The sequence below is a fragment of the Hirundo rustica genome, chromosome 9 (genome assembly GCF_015227805.2).
Source record: "Hirundo rustica isolate bHirRus1 chromosome 9, bHirRus1.pri.v3, whole genome shotgun sequence".
NCBI classification, from domain to species: Eukaryota; Metazoa; Chordata; class Aves; order Passeriformes; family Hirundinidae; genus Hirundo; species Hirundo rustica.
The window spans coordinates 1191693-1215033 of record NC_053458.1 but is presented as its reverse complement, the minus strand read 5'-3'; the positions used below and the strand labels follow the sequence as shown (position 1 = coordinate 1215033).

General features: G+C 60.8%; 1 protein-coding gene across 1 annotated transcript; it reads left to right on the top strand.

Moving 5' to 3' along the window:
- The first annotated feature begins 62 nt into the window (after positions 1-62).
- On the top strand, positions 63-21796 carry IL23R (interleukin 23 receptor). The gene is given in 16 exon segments (XM_058421749.1): positions 63-267; positions 4598-4807; positions 6704-7192; positions 7295-7418; positions 9334-9503; positions 10774-10919; positions 12039-12164; positions 12166-12199; positions 13618-13700; positions 13898-14111; positions 15795-15992; positions 16750-16833; positions 19140-19190; positions 19765-19861; positions 20285-20375; positions 20958-21796. Coding segments are annotated over 16 exon segments (2934 nt in total). The 3' UTR covers positions 21570-21796.
- Positions 21797-23341: the final 1545 nt, after the last annotated feature.

Sequence of the window (23341 nt, the reverse complement as noted above, 5' to 3'; positions counted from 1 at the left end):
GGATGGGATGGGATGGGATGGGCTGGGATGGGATGGGACGGGATGGGACGGGATGGGACGGGATGCGGGCACTGGTGCGGGTGAACAGCCGAGGGTCTGCCCTCGGGGGCACTGCCAGGGGAGCCCATCGCACGGGGGGCTGGCGTGGGGAGCGCTGGCGAGGGTGGGGCGGGGGCTGCTGTGGGCGCACAGCGACGGGGGGCGTCCCACGGGAGCTGGGCGTGGGCAGCGCTGATGGGGGAACCCCGGGCCTGGCATGGGGGCATGGTGAGTTCACACCGGGGGGGCACCGGGCACGGTCTGGGGGCACTGCAGGGGCGAGGGGACGCCAGACGCGTGTCCCGATGTGGGCAGGGGGACAGGGGTCCCTCCCACAGCAGAACTGGGGGGTCAGGGCCGTGCTGGCACCGCCGTCCCCCGCCGGGTGATGCCCTGGGGTGACCCCGCACGCAGGATTTTGGCACCGGCCCTTCCCTTTCAGAGATTAAATCTTCCCCTCCGGGCTACGCTCTGCCAAGTGGAAAAATCCCAAAACGTGGCGGCTCGGAGCACGAAAACGCCTCCGCCCTGCCCTGCGGGACGAGATGGAGAGAGCGGCTTGAGCTGGGGACAAGGAGTGACACGGACACTCCGAGACCATCCAGCCCAACCGCTCCAGCGCTGCCACCCTCGTCCCGTGTCCCCGCGCAGCGGTTTAAATCCCCGCGGGGTTCCTTTGGGGCTCGCTCCCAAAGCCAGGAGGGCAGGCGGCAGCGGGACCTTCCTCGCCCGTGGCCGCGGCAGGTTCCAGCGCCTTTTGGGGAGCCTTGCTCCCGGTTTTCTGGCCGCCGTGAGCTGCCGGGGCGCAGCCAGGGCCTGCTGCCCGCCGAGGGAGATGGGGCACGGCTCCCCGCGGGCAGGAGCTGCCGCTGCCCCGGCACGCTCGACTCCCCCGGCTGGGAAAAGCGAACTGTGCCCAAACTTTCCCTCCTTCTCCCGGCTGATCCCGCCCTGCTCGCAGGGAAGGAGCGGGGGCCGTTCCCTGGCACCAGGAAGGACGAGCCGGCTCGAGAAATCCGGGAGCAGCTTTCTCGTATCTCGGGTGTCCTTTCTCCCCGGCCAAAAATCACAGCCGTGACATTGGCATCACCTTCCTTGTTCCTGCAGCCAGCTCCGGCTCCCCTGAGCCCGCAGCCGAGCCGGGACTGGGGAATATTTCCTCCTCCGGCGGCAGAGAGGAGCCCGATCCTGCCTGGAGCGCGGTGCCAGCGGGACTGACGCAAGCAGCGCCCGCTGCCAGCCCCGCTGGCGTGTCCCTGCCCCCGGGGACAGCGTCCTAACCCCGGCACCGGCCAGGGCCGGAGGCAGGGCGGGGATCCCAGCGGGAAGAAACGCTGGATTTCGGCTGGGTGGGCGGCCGGCTCCGCGCCGGACCGCGGCGGGCACGACCCGGGCACGGGAAAAGGGCGGGGGGCACAGCGGAGGGGGCGCGGCGGTGACGGTGACGGTGGCAGCGGGGGCAGGGCGGGGGAAGTGCGGCGGAGATGCCATCGCTGCCGCGGGGGCGATGGGGAAAAGCCCGGCACAGCCCCGGGCAGCGGGTCAGGGGCTCGGTGCCCCCCAGAACCGTGCCAGCCTCCGGACGGACCCTGGAACGCTGGAAAGGCGTTTCCTGGAAAGGTCTCCACCTCTGGGTGTGGGACGGCAGGATCCTGGGGTGGTTTGGGCTGGAAGGGAGCGCAGACCTCACCTCGTTCCTCCCCGCTCTGTCCCAGGCTGCTCCGGGCAGCTCCGGCCTCGGACACTCCGGGATCCGGGGGCAGCAGCAGCTTCTCTCCCCCTGCCCACCCTCACAGGGAGGAATTTCTCCCTAAAGCCATCCCAACCCTGCCCCGCTTCCACCAGGCCCTAAGGAACCTCTGAGCAGAGCACAGGGAAGCCCGAAGGCCGTGGGGGCTGGAAATGCCTCGGAGATTCCTGAGCACGGGAAAGAGAAACCCGGGTGAGACCTGGCTCTGGGTGCCCGGGAAGGGACAAGGACACACCAGCAGCGGGAGGTCGGGGAAACGCAGCGAGCGGCAGCTCCGAGGGGACCCCGCACCCGTCCTGGGAACGCTCCGCATTCCACGGCTCTGTGCCAGCTCCAGATGTGCTGCCCTGGCTCCAGATGTGCTGCCCTGGGTGCCGGCCCGGCCCCAGAGGAGATGAGCTGGCTCCAGATGTCCTCTCTGGCCGCGCAGCTCCAGCCGCGTGTCCCGGGCATTAAACGCTCCCGGAACATCCCAAAGCTGAAATTCCCACTAAAACCCCGCCAGTCGTGCTCGGGGTGTGTGTAACGACACAAACCCAGGGGTTCCTACAGCCATCCAGGCACCTTAAATGCGCTGTATACATTAATTATAATGCATTGTCTACTTTATACAGCCACAGCACCCAGCAGCGCCGGCAGGCTCCCGCCCTCACCTCCACAGAAAATCCCGGTGGATTTTCCACAGAAAACCCCGGGGCTGCTGGCGGAGGGAGGCTGAGCCTCTCCCCGGGGTGGGTAAACCCTCCTCGCCATTTCCTCCTGCCGGGCAGAGGCGGGAGCAGTGCGGGGTTTCCTGTGGTTGCAGCGTCTAATGAGGTTAACACTGGTTTTTTGAGGTTTTAACTCTTCAACCGACACGGGGGAGGAAGGCCCGGGCTCTGCAGAGCCGGGCTTTGGGAGCGGCAGAGCGCTGGGGAGCATCCCCGGAGCTTTGGATCCCCCCAGAGCTGGGAACGCTCGGCCGGAACATCCTCGGACGAGCCGGGAGGAGCGCAGAGCGGCTGACAGCGCTGGTACCGACAGCCCCGCTCCTCCGGGACTTTTCATCCTCCGCCACCGGCGGGGAAAAATGTTCCTGCCCTGACAGCAGCCAGGAGCCCCGGCTGAGCTCACAGCCAGCGGGGAGAGCGGAACCACCCTGCCGGGACGGGCTCGGCTCCCCCCGGGCGCCCCCAGAACCGCCGGACGCCCCTTCCCCCGGGGCCGCTGCTCTCAGGGATGCTGGGTTTCCCCGTGGCCTGACTCAGCCTGGAAGGGAAACTCTGGTGCTCGATGTAGGTCAGCCCCACGCTGCTGCCCTCTCTCGCAGCGCTGACGCAGCCCCGGTGCCGCGTGTCCCGAGGAGTGCCCAGGTAAGGACTCCCCTGCTTCTCCCGGCTTCCAGCGTTTGACCCCAGGAAATGCCAGCTGCCGCTCCCGGCCCGCTGCTCCGGCCGTTATCCTCCCGCTGAGGATTCCGCCGGCCCCGCGGGGCAGCTTCTGCCTCCTTTGTGGAATTCGCCTTTCTTTAACCCTGGTGCACGGGGAGGCTTCTCCAGAGATGAGCTCAGAGCCCAGCGTCTCCAAATGGCCTCGTTCCCGTGGCTTTGGAGTTTGCAAAGGAATAAAAATGGGAATAAAAGGCACCGGCGTGACCCCCAGAGGAGGCAGAGCCCGCCATCCCTTCGGAGAGCCGGGCAGATTTCGGGTTTTCAGCTCCTCTCGTGGCACCCCGAATCAGATTTTTTTTTCCTCTGCTCTGGCTCTGCAGGAGGTTCGTGGGCCCTTGGGAACCCACAGCTCCCCTTTGTAGGTCAGGTAATAGGGAGGCACTTGAAACGTGACTCCCCATGAACGCTCCATCAGCGCTAAAACCAAACCAGGTCACCTCGCCCCGCACGAGAAACACCGGAGCACTCGCTGCTGCTGCTGCTGCTGCTGCTGCTGGCCCGGTTCGGGTGGGAAAACAGCGTTTCGGAGCTTTTACCGTGGGCTCTGGGCTCCCTCCAGGGAAATTTGCCGTTCCTGACTGCAGGTATGGCACCGGGAGAGGAAACGATGGATGTGGGGCCGGGCTGCCAGGGATGGTTCAGGGTCTGCTCCCTGCCCTCCTCCCACCCCAGAGGGGCCTGTGGGGGTGCTGGGGTGGCCCCAGCTCCGGGGGATTGAAGGGTGCTTTGCTGGCAGCTTCCAGGAGGGTGTTTTTCTTGGAAAAGAGAGGTTTTCCCCCCAAAGAGCTGGATTTCCCTACTCCTGGCTGGCCCGTGCCTCGGTTGCAGCAAAGCCCTGGCAGCCCCACAGCCCCACGAGGCTGGGGAGGCCGGGCTGTCCCTCCTGGATTGTGGGAATTCTCCCAAAGAGAGGCAAAGGGAGCAGGGAAAAAAAATCAGCGACTCTTGGGGGCAGGGCGGGAGGCCTGGCCTGGGGTTTTGGGGCTGGGGATCCCTGCTGGGAAGAGCCATTGCTCAGCCCGGGCTGGAGCTGTGGGGAAGATCCTCGGGAAACGGAGAGTTCCTGTCCCATAAAAGCACGTCTGAGCACGCCCAGGGATGGAGGGTGCGGGACGAGACCTCACTCTGGCCACCCTTAGAGAGCTTTTTCTTGCCTTTAGCTGGAATTTCCTGATTTCCAGCGGGAGCCCGTTGCCCCCCGTCCTGTCCTGCCCCACACCAGGAGGAGTTTGGCTCCCTCACCTCCACTGCCCCTCCATTCATCGCTTCCCGAGGATCTGCCCCCGGGCCCAGCAGCTCCCCCTGCCCTCGGGCACCTCGGGTGGGCTCGTCCCCGAGTGTCCCAGCCTCTCCCATCCCCGGGGACGTGTCTGAGCAGAGGGACAGCAGCCCCTGCCCCCCGAGCCCATTCCCCGAGGCAGGGCTGCTCGGATCTCGCTGTCACAAGCCCTCCCGGCCGTGCCGGAGCTGCTTTCCCAGCAGGAATCGCTGGGTGATTCTCATCCCTCAGACTATGCCGCAGCCCAGGCCATGGCGGGGTCCGGAGAGGCTTTGGTGCTGCACGTGCTGCTCTGCTGCCTGTGCCCGGGTGAGTGACACTGACAGCGACACTGACACTGACACTGACAGTGCCACCGCGCTGCCGCCTCTGCCCCCGAGTCCCTTGGGAATTCCCGGCGGGGACGGGACAGTGACAGAGCCGGGAGGATCCCGGGGTGTCCTGCAGCTCCTTCTCCTTCCCTCTCCCCTCCTTGGAGCGGGGATTTTGTCTCCCAGTGACATTTCCAGGCTCCTGGGGACATTTGCAAGCTCCCAGGGGCCATTTCCAAACTCCTAGTGACATTTCCAGAACCTCAGTGCCACCTCCAGTCTCCCAGTGCCATTTCCAATCTCCCAGTGCCATTTCCAATCTCCCAGAGCCATTTCCAATCTCCCAGGACTATTTCCAACCTCCCAGGGGACATTTCCAAGCTTCCAGGGGCTATTTCCAAGCTCCCAATAACATTTCCAACCTCCCAGGACCATTTCCAGTCCCCCAGTGCCATTTCCAAGCTCCCAGAGCCATTTCCAGTCTCCCCGTGACATCTCCAGCCCCCCAGTTCCATTTCCAGCCCCCCAGCACCGTTTTCAGCCCCCCAGTGCCATTTCCAGCCCCCCAGTGCCATCTCCAGCCCCCCAGTGCCTGTTTTCAGCCCCCCAGTTCCATTTCCAGCCCCCCAGTTCCATTTCCATCCCCCCAGTTCCATTTCCAGCCCCCCAGTGCCCGTTTCCAGCCCCCCAGTGCCGTTTCCATTCCCCCAGGGGCCATCTCCAGCCCCCCAGTGCCATTTCCAGCCCCCCAGTGCCGTTTCCAGCCCCCCAGTTCCATTTCCAGCCCCCCAGTGCCCGTTTCCATTCCCCCAGGGGCCATCTCCAGCCCCCCAGTGCCATTTCCAGCCCCCCAGTGCCGTTTCCAGCCCCCCAGTGCCATTTCCAGCCCCCCAGTTCCATTTCCAGTCCCTCAGGGGCCATTTCCAGTCCCCCAGTGCCATTTCCAGCCCCCCAGTTCCATCTCCAGTCCCCCAGTGCCATTTCCAGCCCCCCAGTGCCATTTCCAGCCCCCCAGTGCCATTTCCAGCCCCCCAGCGCCGTTTCCAGCCCCCCAGCGCCGTTTCCAGCCCCCCAGCGCCGTTTTCCCCCCGCAGCCCCGCGCTGAGCCCCGGGCACGGCCCTGCCCCTTTCCAGGAAGGGCAGATGGAGCCCGATAGCGCCCGAGAGCCGGGGCCAACGCTCGGCTTCATCTGATAGGGAAGGGAAGGGCCGCGCCCCCGCCGCGCTGAGCGGGAGGGAGCAGGGAGGGAGGGAGCCGGGAGGGAGGGAGGGAGGGAGGGGTATTTCCCTGCAGTCATCTAAAACCTGCCAGCAAACCCCGAAACGGGCGGGACTGAGGGGACTGGGGGAATTGGGGGAAACTGGGGGGAATGGGGAAACTGGGGGGAATGGGGGAATTGGGGGGACTGAGGGGACTGGGGAAACTGGGGGGACTGAGGGAAACTGGGGGAATTGGAGGAAACTGGGGGGACTGAGGGAAACTGGGTGGACTGAGGAAACTGGGGAAACTGGGGCAACTGGGGGAAAATGGAGAAATGGGGGAAACTGGGGGAACTGGGGGAAATGGGGAAATTGGGGGAAACTGGGGGAACTGGGGGAACTGAGGAAAAGGGGGAAACTGAGCAAATGGGGGAACCGGGGAAATTGGGGGGAACTGGGGGAACTGGGGGAAATGGTCAAAACTGAGGGAAACTGGGGGAAACTGAGGGAAATTGGGGAAACTGGGCGAATGGGGGGAACTGGGGGGAACTGTCTGTTTGTGATGGGCTGGGATGGGTCAGAGGGGCCGGGGCGCCGCTGCAAGCTGTGGCTTCACCCCGGTGCCAGCCAGGTTCGGGCTGGGAGAGACCTCGGAGCTCGCAGGGACAACTTCCGCAGCTTCCACCGTCCCCAGATCCCCCGCGGCTGGCCTTGGGCGCTGCCAGGGGTGCAGGGCTCTCCCCACCCAGCATCGCTCCTGACCCGGGGTTTACCCGCACCCCACGGGGGCTCCAGGCCCCATCCCCTCGCCGCTGCACCCCGGGGAGCAAAGCAGCTCCCGCCGAGCCCCGGGGGCTGCGGCATCCCGGGATGCCCCCGGAGCTCACCCGCTTTGGCGCAGGTGCCGCAGCCCTGCGGTGCAAGGGGCGCGTCTGGATCGAGCCCTCGCCGGTGGTGCGGATGGGCTCCGACGTCTCCATCGGCTGCCAGCCCGACCCGGGCTGCCCTTCGGCCCGGCTCCGCATCCTCCTCAACTACAGCCTCGCCGCGGACCTGTCGGGCGGCGCCACCCGGCTCCTGCTGCGCGATTTTCGGACCCCCTTCGTCACCGTCAGCTGCTTCTCCCGCTGCCCCAGCACCGGCTGGCACAGCCTGGTGTGCGGCACGGAGCTGCGGGCGGGCTGTGAGTGTCCCCACGCGTCCCCGCCGCGTCCCCCGGCCCCGCGGAGACGGGCTCGGGCTCCTCCCGGCCTGGCCGTGCCCTCACCCGGCCTCGTCCCCGCAGACCCCCCGGACCCCCCCGGAAACCTGAGCTGCGCCATCGCCGAGGGCTCGGGGAGCCTGGAGTGCGGCTGGGATGGAGGGAGGGTCACGCACCTGCACACCCGGAACAGCCTCCACCTGCGCAGGTGAGCCCCGGCGGCGCGGCAGGGACGGGAGACGGGTGACAGGTCTGGGTGACGGGTTAGGGTGACAGGTCCGGGTGACAGGTCTGGGTGACAGATCTGGGTAAGAGTCCTGGGTGACAGATCTGGGTGACAGATCTGGGTAAGAGCCCTGGGTGACAGGTCCGGGTGACAGATCCGGGTGACAGATCTGGGTGACAGATCCAGGTGACAGGTCTGGGTGACAGGTTAGGGTGACAGATCTGGGTAAGAGCCCTAGGTGACAGATCTGGGTGACAGATCTGGGTGACAGATCTGGGTAAGAGCCCTGGGTGACAGATCTGGGTGACAGATCTGGGTGACAGATCTGGGTGACAGGCCTGGGTAGGAGCCCTGGGTGACAGATCCGGGTGACAGATCTGGGTAAGAGCCCTGGGTGACAGGTCTGGGTGACAGAACTGGGTAAGAGCCCTAGGTGACAGATCTGGGAGACAGATACGAGTGGCAGATCTGGGTGAGAGCACCGGGTGACAGCCCCGGTGAGAGCCCTAGGTGACAGATCTGGGTTACAGCCCCGGGTGACAGATCTGGGTGAGAGCACCGGTGAGAACCCAGGTGACAGATCTGGGTGACAGCCTCGGGTGACAGCTCCAGCGACAGCCCCAGGTGACAGGTTAGGGTGACAGGTTAGGGTTACAACCTCAGGTGACAGCCCAGTGTGACAGCTCTGAGTAACAGGTTAGGGTGACAGCCCAGGGTGACAGTTCCAGGTGACAGCCCCAGTGACAGCCCCAGTGACAGTCCCAGGTGACAGTCCCCAGTGGCCACTCCAGGTGACAGCCCTGGTGAGAGCCCAGCTGAGAGCCCTGGCTGACAGCCCTGGGTGACAACCCTGGGTGACAGGTTAAGGTTACAACCCCAGATGACAGCCCTGGTGAGAGCCCCAGTGACAGCTCTGAGTAACAGGTTAGGGTGACAGCCCTGGGTGACAGTCCCCAGTGACAGCCCCAGTGACAGTCCCTGGTGATCAGCCCCAGTGACAGCCCCGGTGATCAGCCCCAGTGACAGCCCCGGTGATCAGCCCCAGTGACAGCCCTGGTGATCAGCCCCAGTGACAGTCCCCAGTGACAGCCCCGGTGACAGCCCCGGTGGCAGCGGCTCTGCCGTGCCCCAGTTCCACTTCCTCCAGCTCACGTTCTGTCACCTCCTGCCCGCCAGCCGCCCGTCCCACCGCAGGGCGGGCCCCGCAGGATGGAGCTCTGGCAGCCGCCGCTCACATCCCATCGTCACAAAACCAAATCCCGACCTCACGCTGCCCAAACCCCAGAAGCAGAGGTGCAGCTGAAGCAGAGGCGCTGGCTGCTGCGGGCTGTGCCACAGCCCCACCCTGGGATGCTCCCTGCCACCAAAACCCCCATGGCACTGCCTGGCAGGATCACCTGGGGAGGAGAAGGATCCAGGGAGAGCTCCGAGCCCCTGGCAGGGCCTGGAGGGGCTCCAGGAGAGCTGGAGAGGGACTGGGGACAAGGGATGGAGGGACAGCACACAGGGAATGGATCCCACTGCCAGAGGGCAGGGCTGGATGGGAGACTGGGCAGGAATTCAGTTATCCTGACTCCGTTCTAAAGACACGAAATCCCATCACATGGAAGCGCTGAGAAGAGAAAGGATAAAGCTCCTGCCGAAGTTTGGGATCGAACTGAACCGTGCAGCCAGAAAAAAAGGAAATTGTTCCCTTCCCACCGTGAAAACACAAATCCCAGCAGCAGAGTCAGGGGAGGGGATTTCCAGTTTGCTTTAGGGGTGACGGGTTTGGGGACGGGTTTGGGGACGGGTTTGGGGACGGCCGTGCCCTGGCCACGAGCTGTGACACCTGAGGAGCCGGGGGGTGTGTGGGGTGGGGTGGGGTGGGCACTGACGGGGCTGTCCCCTCTTCCAGGCTGGTGGCACAGGACGAGGAGGATGAGGAAGAAAAGATCTTCCCTGCAGACTCACCAGTGCCGCTGGGAGAGCTGCGCAACCAGAGCCGTTACTCGGTGTGGGTGCAGGCCAGCAACGCTCTGGGCACCGCCCGCTCGGCCCCTCAGCACCTCAGCCTGCAGGAGCTCGGTATGTTCGTCTGTCCGTCCATCTGTCCGTCATCCGTCTGTCCATCCATCTGTCCATCTATCTGTCCATTCGTCCATCGTCCATCCATCTGTCCATCCATCATCCATCCATCTGTCCATCTATCTGTCCATCCATCTACCTGTCCATTCATCCATTGTCCATCTATCTGTCCATCCATCATCCATCCGTCCATCCCTCATCCATCTGTCCATCCATCATCCCTCCATCCATCCCTCCATCATCCATCCCATCTATCCATCCTCCATCCCTCATCTATCTGTCCATCCATCATTCCATCATCCATCCATCACCCATCCATCTGTCCATCCATCTGTCCATCCATCTCTCCATCCATCATCCATCTATCTGTCCATCCATCTATCCATCCCTCATCCATTTATCTGTCCATCCCTCCATCCATCATCCCTCCATCATCCATCCCAACTATCCATTGTCCATCCCTCATCTATCTGTCCATCCATCATTCCATGCATCCATCACCCATCCATCTGTCCATCCATCATCCATCCATCATCCATCCATCCATCCATCATCCATCTATCCGTCTATCCATCCATCTGTCCATCCATCCATTGTCCATCTATCTGTCCATCCATCATCCATCCATCTATCTGTCCATCCATCCCTCATCCATCTATCTGTCTACCCCTCCATCCATCATCCATCCATCCATCCATCCCTCCATCCATCCCTCCATCATCCATCCCATCTATCCATCCTCCATCCCTCATCTATCTGTCCATCCATCATTCCATCATCCATCCATCCATCACCCATCCGTCTGTCCATCTATCTGTCCATCCATCATCCATCCATCCATACATCATCCATCTATCCGTCTATCCATCCATCTGTCCATCCATCCATTGTCCATCAATCTGTCCATCCATCATCCATCCATCCATCTGTCCATCCATCATCCATCCATCCATCCATCTGTCCATCCACCATCCATCTATCTGTCCATCCATCCCTCATCCATTTATCTGTCCATGCCTCCATCCATCATCCCTCCATCCCTCCATCCATCCCTCCATCATCCATCCCAACTATCCATCGTCCATCCCTCATCTATCCGTCCATCCATCATTCCATGCATCCTTCCATCCATCACCCTCCCATCCCTCCCTCCATCCTGCATCCCTCCATGAGCAGCACGCCGTGCTGGAGCTGCGCGTGGCCGCCCTTTAGGGACACCCCTGAGCACGAGGGCAGCCGCCACCCCACCCTCTCCCGCGTGTCCCCGCAGTGATCCCGGCTCTGCCCGTGCCCATCGGCGCCGACACCACCGAGTCGTCCCCTCCCAGCACCACCACGCGCTGGAGGAGCCGGACGCGGCTGCGGAACGTGCGCTGCGAGGAGAGGCACAGGGCCGCGGGCGCCCCGGAGTGGCACGTGAGAGCCCCAAACCCCCCCGGCGCACCCCCTTGAAGTCCCGTTCCTGCTGGACACCTCCGTGGGCAATGGGAATATTTGGGATGGATCAAAGCTCACCCCTTGCTGCGGTGCTGGCCATAGGCGGGTCCCGCTGTGGGGACAGGAGAGCTGATGTCACCTGAGAGAGCAGACGGCCTCCTGGGCAGGGTTAGCTCCTCTTTTCCTGCAACAGGACAGAATTCCAAACATTTCCGAACGTCCTGCTCTGCAAGGACGAGGCACAAAATCCTCCGGGGTGCTCAGCGCACACCCCGGACCAAACCACCAAAAAAACCCCACCAGGGCAGCTCCACCTGAGCCCTGTGCAAACATTCCCAAGAGCTGGCAGGGCTGAGCCTGGATCCCAGCTCCCAAAATCCCCACGGTGGTGGCAGAATCCCAGTGCCAGGGGCTCTGGCTGCGCCTGCAGTGGGGCACTGGAGGGGACAGTGGGGATCCTGCCCATGCAGACGGGGAGGGCGGTGACCTCCATCCATCCCTCAATCCATCCATCATCCCTCCATTCCTCCATTATCCCTCCAGCCATCCCTCTATCCACCCCTCCATCCACCCCTCCATCATCCATTCCTCCATCCATCCATCCATCCATCCATCATCCCTCCATTCCTCCATTATCCCTCCATCCATCCCTCCGTCATCCATCCCTCCATCCATCCCTCCATCCACCCCTCCATCCACCCCTCCAACCATCCCTCCATCATCCATCCCTCCATCCCTCCATCCATCCATCCATCCCTCCATCCATCCCTCCATCCATCCATCATCCCTCCATTCCTCCATTATCCCCCCAACCATCCCTCCATCATCCGTCCATCCATCCATCCCTCCGTCATCCCTCCATCATCCATCCCTCCATCATCCCTCCATCCATCCCTCCATCCATCCCTCCATCCCTCCATCCATCCCTCCATCCCTCCATCCATCCCTCCCTCCATCCCTCCCTCCATCCATCCATCCCTCCGTCACCCATCCCTCCATCCATCCCTCCATCATCCCTCCATCCCTCCACCCACCCACCCCTCCCTCCATCCACCCCTCAATCCCCCTCTCCCCCAGCGCTCCGCTCTTCCCTCGCAGGTGGAGCCGTGTGACGAAGCGGCTCTGGAGGGCCCGCGGTGGCGGCACGAGCTGCAGAGTGACACCGAGTTCGTGTTCCAGGCGCGGTGCCGGCTCGGCACGGCCCGCAGCCCCTGGAGCGCCTGGAGCCCCCCCGTTCCGGTACCGCACCCCCGAGGCAGGTGCGCTCAGCCCCGTGTGCGGCTTCAGCGCCCTGCGGACGTGGCGCACGGGGACACGGGGTGGCCCTGGCAGTGCTGGGGGTGGCTCCGTGCCTTCTGTGGCTTCCTTGGGCGGAAAAATCGCATCAGTCGAGGCGTCGCGACAAATCCCTGTCACCCTGAGCCAGCTCCCCTCTATCCACGGCAGCTGGGCACCTCGGGATGAGCCTGGGCACGGTCGGCTCAGCCACCCCGGGGTGCCCGGGCAGCGCTGCCCTCCCTCCCCGGTGCCAGCGGGGCATCGGGGCCACTCTCGCCCCCAAAATCTGTCATTGCGCTCTTTCCTCTCCCAGCCGCAGAGCCCCGGCCGGGAGGGGCTCCCCCGGGGGCAGCGGGTGTGTGGGATCCCCGGGGTGCCCCCGGTGTCCCCCTGTGTCCGTCTCACGGTGTCCCCCGGTGTCTGTCTCACTGTGCCCCCCGGTGTCCGCCGGTGTCCGTCCCACGGTGTCCGCCGGTGTTCGTCTCACGGTGCCCCCGGTGTTCCCCGGTGTCTGTCTCACGGTGTCCCCCGGTGTCTGTCTCACGGTGCCCCCGGTGCCCCCCGGTGTCTGTCTCACGGTGCCCCCGGTGCCCCCCGGTGTCTGTCTCACGGTGCCCCCCGGTGTCTGTCTCACGGTGCCCCCGGTGCCCCCCGGTGTCTGTCTCACGGTGCCCCCCGGTGTCTGTCTCACGGTGCCCCCGGTGTCTGTCTCACGGTGCCCCCGGTGTCTGTCTCACGGTGTCCCCCGGTGTCCCCCGGTGTCTGTCTCACGGTGCCCCCGGTGTCTGTCTCACGGTGTCCCCCGGTGTCCCCCGGTGTCTGTCTCACGGTGTCCCCCGGTGTCTGTCTCACGGTGTCCCCGGTGTCTGTCTCACTGTGTCCCCCGGTGTCTGTCTCACGGTGCCCCCGGTGTCCCCCGGTGTCTGTCTCACTGTGTCCCCCGGTGTCCCCCGGTGTCTGTCTCACTGTGTCCCCCGGTGTCTGTCTCACGGTGCCCCCGGTGTCCCCCGGTGTCTGTCTCACTGTGTCCCCCGGTGTCCCCCGGTGTCTGTCTCACGGTGTCCCCCGGTGTCCCCCGGTGTCTGTCTCACGGTGTCCCCCGGTGTCTGTCTCACGGTGCCCCCGGTGTCCCCCGGTGTCTGTCTCACTGTGTCCCCCGGTGTCCCCCGGTGTCTGTCTCACTGTGTCCCCCGGTGTCCCCCGGTGTCTGTCTCACGGTGTCCCCGGTGTCTGTCTCACTGTGCCCCCCGGTGTCCCCCGGTGTCTGTCTCACTGTGCCCCCCGGTGTCCCCCGGTGTCCGTCTTACGGTGCCCCCGGTGTCCGTCTCACGGTGTCCCCCGGTGTCTGTCTCACGGTGTCCCCCGGTGTCTGCCTCACGGTGTCCCCGCTCTCCCGCAGCCCCCGCCGCCGCTCCCGCCGTGTGGCGGCGCCTGGGCCGCTCCCTGCCCAACGGCAGCCACGAGGTGACGGTGTTGATCAAGGTACGGAGCTTTCGGGGCTGCTCCTGCCGGCTTTCGGCTCCGCCGCTCCTCCCCGAGCTGCCGCGCTATCGGCCGCGGGGACGGGAGGAGAAAACCCGGCCCGTGGCTCGGAGCCGAATCTCTCTCCGTCCGTCCTTCCAAAACGCGTCCCCCGGCCGAGGGCGCAGCTGTCACCCACCTCTCTGTCCGCCCCGCAGCCGCTGCCAGCCCGGGATGCCCGCGGGAGGATCCTGGGCTACGCCGTGTCCGCCGAGAGCCGCCGGGGCGCGGGGCTGCTGTGCCTCACCTCGGGCACGGAGTGCACGGTGCTGGCGCCGCCGGGAGCCCGCGGCCTCCTCGTCACCGCCCGCAACGCCAAAGGAGCTTCCAGCCCCGCCCGCATCCCCCTGAGGCTCGGGGAGGCTCGGGGAGGTAGGAGCGCACCCGTGCCAGCCTCGGTTTAAGCTCGGTTTAACGCAGGTTTCAACCCTTGTGCGAGGTTGTGCGAGGGAAAAGCCCTGGCGGAGCTCTGCCCGCTCCCCCCGCGGGGCTCGGAGTGCTCCGGACGGGTCCGGAGTGCCCTGGAGGTGCTCCACAGCCGTGAACGGAATCACGGAATTCTGGAGTGGTTTGGGATGAGAGAGACCCTAAAGCCCATCTCAGGTCGTTGTTCCATGGGCAGGGACAGCTCCCACTGTCCCAGGCTGCTCCAAGCCCAATGTCCAACCCGGCCTTGGGCACTGCCAGGGATCCAGGGGCAGCCACAGCTGCTCTGGGAATTCCACCCCAGCCCCTCCCAGGGAACAATTCCTGCCCAATCTCCCATCCAGCGCTGCCCTCTGGCACTGGGAGCCATTCCCAGTGTCTTGTCCCTCCATCCTTCATCCCCAGCTCTCCTGGAGCCCCTTCAGGCCCTGCAATCTCAGCCCTTCACCTCCTAAGGCTGCAGCAACAAACCTGAACGCCAGTTTGCCCTGCCCGTGTTGGCTGGCACAGCAAAGGGTGCAAGGCTGCTCCTCCGCCCCCAGAGCAGCTCCTGCAGCTTCTGCCAACCCCCACCGTGAGCCGGGCCCCTGCAAACTGAAAAAGAAGTGGGGGAAAAAAAAAAAAATCCTTTCTAAATCCTTTCAGGACCACCTTACGCTCCCCTCGCCCTGGGCTGTGGCTTTCCCCACAACCACACTTTCCTAGTTCTGAAAAACGTCTCTCTGAGCGAGCAGCAGGAGGGGAAAGTCCCCTTCAAGCTGAGGGCAAACACATGACTAAAAAGAAGCTGAAGAGAAATAAGGTGGAAAATCCTCTCTGAGGTGTGACGTTTATCAGAATCGTGCACGTTTCTGGTAAGAAGTGACAGGTGAAGCGTTTCAGGGACGTGACACAGCCCATGGTGTGGTTGGGGGTTTTTTTTGGGATTTGGAAGCGCAGAGCTCCACATCTGGCTGGGGATGAGCACAGCTGGCCAGGGGGGCCGAGGGCACAAGGGCAGAGCCTGTCCCCTGTGGTGGCACTGCTGGGACAGCTCCGGGATCCCCGTTCCAGGAAGGACACGGAGGGGCTGGAGCGTGTCCAGGGCAGGGAACAGAGCTGGGAAGAGACTGGAGAATTCCCGGGGGAGCCTGGAGAAAAGGAGGCTCAGGGGGAACCTTGTGGCTCTGCACAACTCCTGACAGGAGGGAACAGCCAGGGGGATTTAGGATCTGCTCCCAGGGACTAGGGACAGGAGAGGGAATGGCCTCAGCCTGGGCCAGGGTTGAATGTCATGGACATTTCCTAATGGAAAACTTTCCCAGCCCTGGCCCAGCCGCCCTGGGGACTGCTGGAGTCCCCATCCCTGGAGGGATTCCAAAGCCACGTGGATGTGGTGGCACTTGGGGACACAGGCCAGTGGTGGCCTTCGACCTTTAAGGTCTTTTCCAACCAAAATAATCCTATGAAACACAGATCAATACATAAAGATAGACTTACATATATATAGTGTGTTTACAGATAAACCCACCATATTCGATAATCTCCTGTTCACCCTTCAGTCTCCAAACACTTCCAGGAAAACCAAATTTGTCCTGGGTCTCCCAGGATGATTTTGGGGTGACAGCCCCTCGCCCTCTTTCTCCACAGAATTCCCAGCACCGGGGGCCGTGGAGGTGAAGCCTGAGAACCAGAGCAGGGTCCTGGTCCAGTGGCAGCCGCCCCAGCACAGCCAGAGCCCCCTGCTCTGGTTCATACTGGAGTGGCTTCCCAGCTCCCAGCACGGCCAGGAGCAGCAGTACCTGTGGGAAAGAATCCCACCCCAGCAAACACACACCTACATCCAAGGTAGGACAGCCCCGGGATCCCTTTTCTGCCTGGGACGGCTCCTCAGGACGGTATCAACGCAAACGGAGTGCAAATCCAAACGGACTGCAAATCCAAATGGGATTATAGATCCAAACCAGATTGCAGATCTAAATCAGATTGCAGATCCAAATGGGACTGCAAATCCAAACTGGATTATAGATCCAAATCAGATTGCAGATCCAAATCAGATTGAAAATCCAAACGGGACTGCAAATCCATATCAGATTGCAGATCTAAATCAGACTGCAGATCCAAACTGGATTATAGATCCAAATCAGATTGCAAATCCAAACGGGACTGCAAATCCATATCAGATTCTAAACCCAAACTAGATTATAGATCCAAACTAGATTGCAAATCCAAACGGGATTATAGATCCAAATCAAACTGCAAATCCAAACCGGGTTATAAAGGCAACTCCATTTGAATTTGAGCCCGTGTCCATTTGTTTTTGGAGATTGGGGCTATGAAGAGCCACCAGGGAAGAAGGAGGAGGGAAGGAATTGGAGATTGGAGGGCAGGCAGCGGGATTGGGCTCCCTGGGTGAAGATCACAGGGAAAGGAGGGGATGGGGAGGGGAAAAAAAAACCGAAGTAAAAGTGAGTAAAGAAAGACACCGGCCCCACAAAGGCTGATCCGTCTGCTCTCAGCACGCAGCAACAACCCCCCACGCAAGCCTGGAGCCTGCGGAGCAGATAAAAAAGCCCATTTTGAGGGCAGATCCCGCTTTTCCCAGCAGAGGCGGCGGCCGGAGCCCCCCGGCTCGTGTCGCTGTACGCGGTGTATCCCGACGGGATCAGCAAAGCCAGCTCCAGCCCAGGTGAGCCTGCCGCGGGGGAAAAGCTGCTGCTCCGCCCCGCAGCCTCGGGTCTGGGGGATTCCCGAGGGTTAGGAACCGGAGAAACCCAGCCCAGCGAGCCGCACAGGGTTTAATCAATGCATTGATATTAAAAACTGATCTCTAGCTGGTTTTTACTCCCCTGCACAGACCCAAACCACCCAAGAACCTCGTTTTCCTTCAGCAGATGCACCAGCAGAGCCCTTGCCCCTTTCCTTGGCGGAAAAGCGAGGCTGCCAAAGCGGGACTCACGGGGAAAGGTCACAGACAACCCCAAACACAGCAAAGAGCTTTTGCAGAGAGCAGCAGGGCAGAGCCAGCCCGCCCTTGCCCCCCTGGAGTGGGAAGGGGTTTGGAAGGGACAGCTCCTGCGGGATCCGGCAGCCTCAGAGCCGGTTTTAGGGAAGGGCAGGAGCCAGCCTGCAAAGGATCATCATCATCATCATCATCACCTCCATCACTGGGGGTGGCTTTGGGTGTCCCCAGAGCCGGGCAGGTCCTCGGAGGGGCTGGCCCCCAGAGCTCCCCCTGCACAGCCCAGCTGGGGGCTGAGCGCCAAGGCTGGGCTTAAATAGAGCCTGGCCCGGGCAGGGCTGGGTGCAGGGCCCAGCCGGGGCCATCAGGGACCTGCAGGTGACCCCGGAGGTGACACCCGGGGGTGACCTCAGCCCCCTGCTCCGCGCCCTCTGCAGCTGCTCAGGGACTTCTCCCGTGGCTCAGGGACTTTTTTCCCATGGCTCAGGGACTTCTCCCGTGGCTCAGGGACTTCTCCCATGGCTCAGGGATTTCTCCCATGGCTCAGGGATTTCTCCCATGGCTCAGGGATTTCTCTCGTGGCTCAGGGACTTTTCCCATGGCTCAGGGACTTTTTTCCCGTGGCTCAGGGACTTCTCCCGTGGCTCAGGGATTTCTCTCGTGGCTCAGGGATTTCTCCCGTGGCTCAGGGACTTCTCTCGTGGCTCAGGGATTTCTCCCGTGGCTCAGGGATTTCTCTCGTGGCTCAGGGATTTCTCCCGTGGCTCAGGGATTTCTCTCGTGGCTCAGGGACTTTTTTCCCGTGGCTCAGGGATTTCTCCCGTGGCTCTGCTCGGCTCCTCTCCGGCCTGGAGGAGGGCAGCTGTCCCCAGGAGGTGGAGGCAGCCGTTCCCAGCTGGTTGTCCCGTTGCTCAGCACCCACAGGACGCGATCTTTTGAGTTTTGCTCTCTGATGGGGCTCCAATACAACGTCCAGTACGAGCGGGAGGTGCCCCAAAGCAGGAGAACACAGAATTAACCTGCACAGGAGGCTGGCTGCGCGCTGTCCTCGGGGCAGGAGCCTGCTCTGGGGCACCAAATGTTTGTCAGGGACCTTGGGGATCCCGAGGGAACCGCGGAACTCGGCCAGGATCAAAGCTGGCCGCTGGTTTTGGCAGAATGAGGCGTCTTGCCGGTGCTGGTTTAGTTTGTGACTGGGTGGAAACGTTGATTTGTGCAATGGTTTTCACGTTTGCTAAACGGTTTGAGCGTTTACCAGAACTTTGCTGTGAGCTAGGATTAGGAGAAAAGCAAAAAAACTTTGAGGGTACAAAGGCAGATTTACCCTTAGCTTTTCAGGCTGCTCCGATATTTAACCCCGTGTGTGCTCAGAGATGCGCAAACTCTATGCGAGCTGCCAGTTTTAAAACCAATCGCTAATTAGTTTAGCGGTAACTTCTCAGGAAATCGCTCCCCCGACGTTTAACTCCTGCAGCGCCGTGGCAGGGTGCTCAGCTGCAGACGTGCCCTCGCTGCGCGGGAATAACCGGGAAACTCCTTCCCAGGGGCTCAGCACTCCGGGAAATCACGGGATCCCGCGGTGGGATGGGTTGGGAGGGACTCAGAGCCCACCCAGTGCCACCCCTGCCAGGGCAGGGACACGTCCCGCTGTGCCAGGCCGCTCCTTGGGCACTGCCAGGGATCCACAACTTCCCTGGAAAAGCAGATAAACAGCCCGGGAGCGCTCATGAGGAATGAGAGAACTCCCCAGGGGGACCGAATCCTTGTTCCGTGCGCTGAGGGGAGGGATGTGCGGGGAAGGTGTTTTGGGATGGGGCCGGGTGTTGATCACCGCCTCATTTCATTGGATCTCTGGGAAGCGGGACGTTGTGGAGAGCCCAGCCAGAGCTGGGTTTATTCACTGCCTCAAGGAGTTTAACTTCTTCTCTCTGCACCGTTATTTATTTTTCTAAAAGGATAAAAGCGGGCCGGGTTTTGTGCCACCCACGGTCCTCTCAGTGACTCACGGGCGTTTTCCCCCCTCTCTGTTCCAGCCCCTCTGGAGGAGCCGCTCCTGGGCAGCGCCTACGGCCAGATGTCCCAGGGTAAGGAGGGCAGCTCTGCCTTGCTGAGCCAGGCTTTCTGCTGGCCCCAAGAGCGAGGTTTAACCCGAGCAGCACCTGGCAGTGGGAACTGAGAGCTCCCAGACGCTTTGGGGAGGTCAGAGCCCAAAAAAAAATGATCTTTTCACTCCGTGGGGACACGACCCACCTGCAGGGGATGGGTCCTCTCATGGGCGTGCGGCACCCACAGAACGCAGGCTTCGAGTTTTGCTTTCTGATGAGCTTAAAAATACAACATCCAGTCCAACGGATGGTTTGGGAGGTGCCCAAACCAGGGAAATGCAGAATTAACCTGCGCAAGAGGCTGATCCCATCTGGCAGTTTGAGCCAGGGACTGGTGGCGGCGTTTCCCACCCGTGGCTCTGCCTTTGGGGACGCTCTGCCCTGCACATCCTCCGGCACAGGCCAGGCTCTGTCACAGCGCCCAAACCAAAAGCAAAACCAGCCCTGGGCCCAGGAATTCGCGTCAGCATTTCTGGCAGCTGAGGCAGGAAACGGTGAGGGACCGAACCCCCGAGCCCCAGGCATGACCTCCTCCCTCCCCATCCTCTTGCAGACGAGGACATCAGGCTTTTCTTGGGACTCAGCCTCAGCACGGTCGGATTTTCGGTTCTTTTTGCAGTGGTGCTGTTTAAAAAGTCGGTCAGGAAAAGGTACATTCCTCATTCCTTTCTCCTCCGTGTCTTTTTTTATCCCCCTCATTTCCAATTAACTTTTTTTTTTTTTTTTTAAATGTAAAAGAAGTATAAAATTTCTCCTGGGGTGTTTTAAAATCAGCTACCAGAGCCCTTTTCACCTCAGCCTGGGGGCCACGCCACGCATTTATCAGGCTGTTGTATGATGGGACTTTTTGGTGCTCTACACCAAAAAGGCACAGGCCAACAGCAAAAAAAAGTGAAATAAACACAAAATTGGTGAAATTAAAGAAATGGGGAACCCAGAGTTTCCAAGCCCCTCTCGAAGTCTGGGTGCTCTCCATGCGTCCTTCCCACCCACGCAGTCTCATCCTGGTGAGGAACTCCTGAAGAAGCACTCGGGTTAACATCCGGGGTTTGGTTTTTCCCCTCTCGGTGAAGGGTTAAGGCCGCCCTGGTGCCCCTCTTGCCAAAGTGGCTGCTTGAGGACTTCCCCCACATGGAGAACAGCAGCGCCGTGAAGTCGCTCCAGGTGAGGGCTCAGCGATCTCCCGGCTGTGCTTCCCCTCGGATTAGAGCTCGGCTTTGCGGAATCATGGAATTACTCGGGCTGGAAAATCCCTCTGAGGTCACCGAGTCCAACCGGCCCCCAGCAGTGCCAAGGCCACCCCTGCCCCCTGTCCCCAAGTGCCACACCCACGGGGATTTTGAATCCCCGCAGGGATGGGGATTCCACCATCCTGGACGGATTTTCCACAAAGAAATTTTTCCCTAAAATCCAACCTAAGCCTCCCCCGGCACGGCCTGAGGTCATCCCCCCGGTAACGTTCCTCGTGACCTGGGAGCAGAGCACGGATGGGATGGGAGGAGGTTTAAGCCCTAAGGGACTGGGAACCCCTCAGGAATCATTTCCCGGGCATTTGCGGGGTGTGTGGGCGCCTGGATGAGCTGAGGTCTCTAATCCTGGATTCCACACACTCCGGAATTCCGTGCCCACGTCTGCCCCGGGCTGGGAGGGACCTTACAGCTCATCCCATTCCATCCCAACCCCAGCGACAGCTCTCCTATTCACAAATTTCGCCAGTTTCTGGCCTCAGCCGTCGCTTTTCCCCAGGACAAGGGCGATTTCCCCGGCGAGAGTCTCCACGAGCCGTTCCTGGCCTCCGGCGATCCCGCGGTCACGGAAATCGAGGAGGTGCCGGCGTGGGAGCAGCACCAGAGGGACACCAAGGCCAGGGCGGAGGTGCCCGAGCACAGGGAGCTCCCGAGGGCCGTGGAGACCCCCAGAACCCCGTCCCCGGAGCAGCCGGGTGCCTACAAACCCCAGCTCTCCGTCGGGAACGCGCTGGGATACGTCGCCGCCGGAATTTACCAGGCGCAGCCGCCCGCGGCAATCCCGGGACCGGGGACGGGAATCTTCTCCCAGGACTACACCAGCCCCGTGCCCCAGCTGTGGGAGCAGCAGGGAGGGACGCCCCAGGTGTGTCTGCTGGAGAAGATCAACCTGGTCCTCAACAGCAGCCAGGCGTTCCCGGTGCATCCCCAAGGATCCTTCCCGGAGAACCCCTGGGAGCGGAGGCGGCCCAGCGACGTCCCGGAGCAGATGCTGGTCCCCGAGGAGCTGCTGTCCTGCCTGAGAGCCACCAGCAGGGAGCCTGCCAATCCCTGCTTCCCACAGGGCGTTCCGAGAGGGGCTGGAATTGTGGATAAAACCCTGGAGCGGTGACCAAGGCCGTGTCAGCGCTGGGATTGGCAATGGAAGGACGGGAGCGAAAGCCCGCGTTGGAATTTTGCCCTCTTACTCCACTGCAGGCCTGGGAATCTTGGGCCAGCAAATCCCGGTTTTAACCTTACCTCACTCTGGCAGAAGCAAAAAAAAAACAAACATAAAGCTTGGATTCCTGGAATGCCAAGCTGCAGATTCCTGCAGGGTGGAATATCTTCAATTACTGCTCGAGGTCGTCCTCTTCTCCAAGGGTTTGGAGCGTTTCATTCCCAAGGGTTTGGAGAGTTTCATTCCCAAATGTCTGGGACTTTTTTTACCCCAACGTTTGGAGCCTTTCATTCCCAAAGGTTTGGAGATTTTCATTCCCAAATGTTTGGAGCATTTCATTCCCAAGGGTTTGGAGCATTTCATTCCCAAAGGTTTGGAGCATTTCATTCCCAAAGGTTTGGAGATTTTCATTCCCAAATGTTTGGAACATTTCATTCCCAAGGGTTTGGAGCGTTTCATTCCCAAATGTTTGGAACATTTCATTCCCAAAGGTTTGGAGAGTTTCTTTCCCAAATGTCTGGGACATATTTTACCCCAATGTTTGGAGCAACTCATTCCCAAAGGTTTGGAGAGTTTCATTCCCAAAGGTTTGGAGCATTTCATTTCCAAATGTTTGGGACATTTTTTTACCCCAATGTTTGGAGCATTTCATTCCCAAATGTTTGGAACATTTTTTACCCCAATGTTTGGAGCATTTCATTCCCAAATGTTTGGAACATTTTTTACCCCAATGTTTGGAGCGTTTCATTCCCAAATGTTTGGGACATTTTTCTACCCAAAGTTTTGGAGCATTTCTTTCCCAAATGTTTGGAACATTTCATTCCCAAAGGTTTGGAGAGTTTCTTTCCCAAATGTCTGGGACATATTTTACCCCAATGTTTGGAGCAACTCATTCCCAAAGGTTTGGAGAGTTTCATTCCCAAAGGTTTGGAGCATTTCATTTCCAAATGTTTGGGACATTTTTTTACCCCAATGTTTGGAGCATTTCATTCCCAAATGTTTGGAACATTTTTTACCCCAATGTTTGGAGCATTTCATTCCCAAATGTTTGGAACATTTTTTACCCCAATGTTTGGAGCGTTTCATTCCCAAATGTTTGGGACATTTTTCTACCCAAAGTTTTGGAGCATTTCTTTCCCAAATGTTTGGAGCGTTTAATTCACAAAGGTTTGGAGCATTTCATTCCTGTAGGTAATTGAAGTTGAAATGGATTAAAAAAAAAAATCCCTCAGACATCCTGGCAGAGACATGGAAAATATTTTGGGATTGCTCCCGATGAGCAGACCCCTCACCAGGGAGGATTTATGTAGCACAAGAACAAGAACATGGAATCTTTTCCGTACCTCATTTTCCTCCCGTTCCCAACAAAAACCCACTCAGGTAAGAGCAAACCTCTGCCGCCTGCCAGGCTGATTTAAAATCCCTCTGGATTGGGATTCCCTGGCCAAATCCTTCCCTCTGGGCGAGGGATTTATCATCTCACGGCCTCGCTGCGGGAAGGGCAGTGTGGCACAGAAAAATGGGATTTATCAGGCACATCAGCACGAACTTGGATCTTGGGACACCCAGAAGGTGAAACACGTTAATCTCCTTCCTTCAGCAGCCCTGAAACCATTTCCAGATACTCTGGGACTTACAAAATATTCCCAAATATTTTTTTCCATTTTTTTGCTAGGCACTGTGATCATTCCTCCATCAGCTGTTGCACAAATGGATTAATTCTG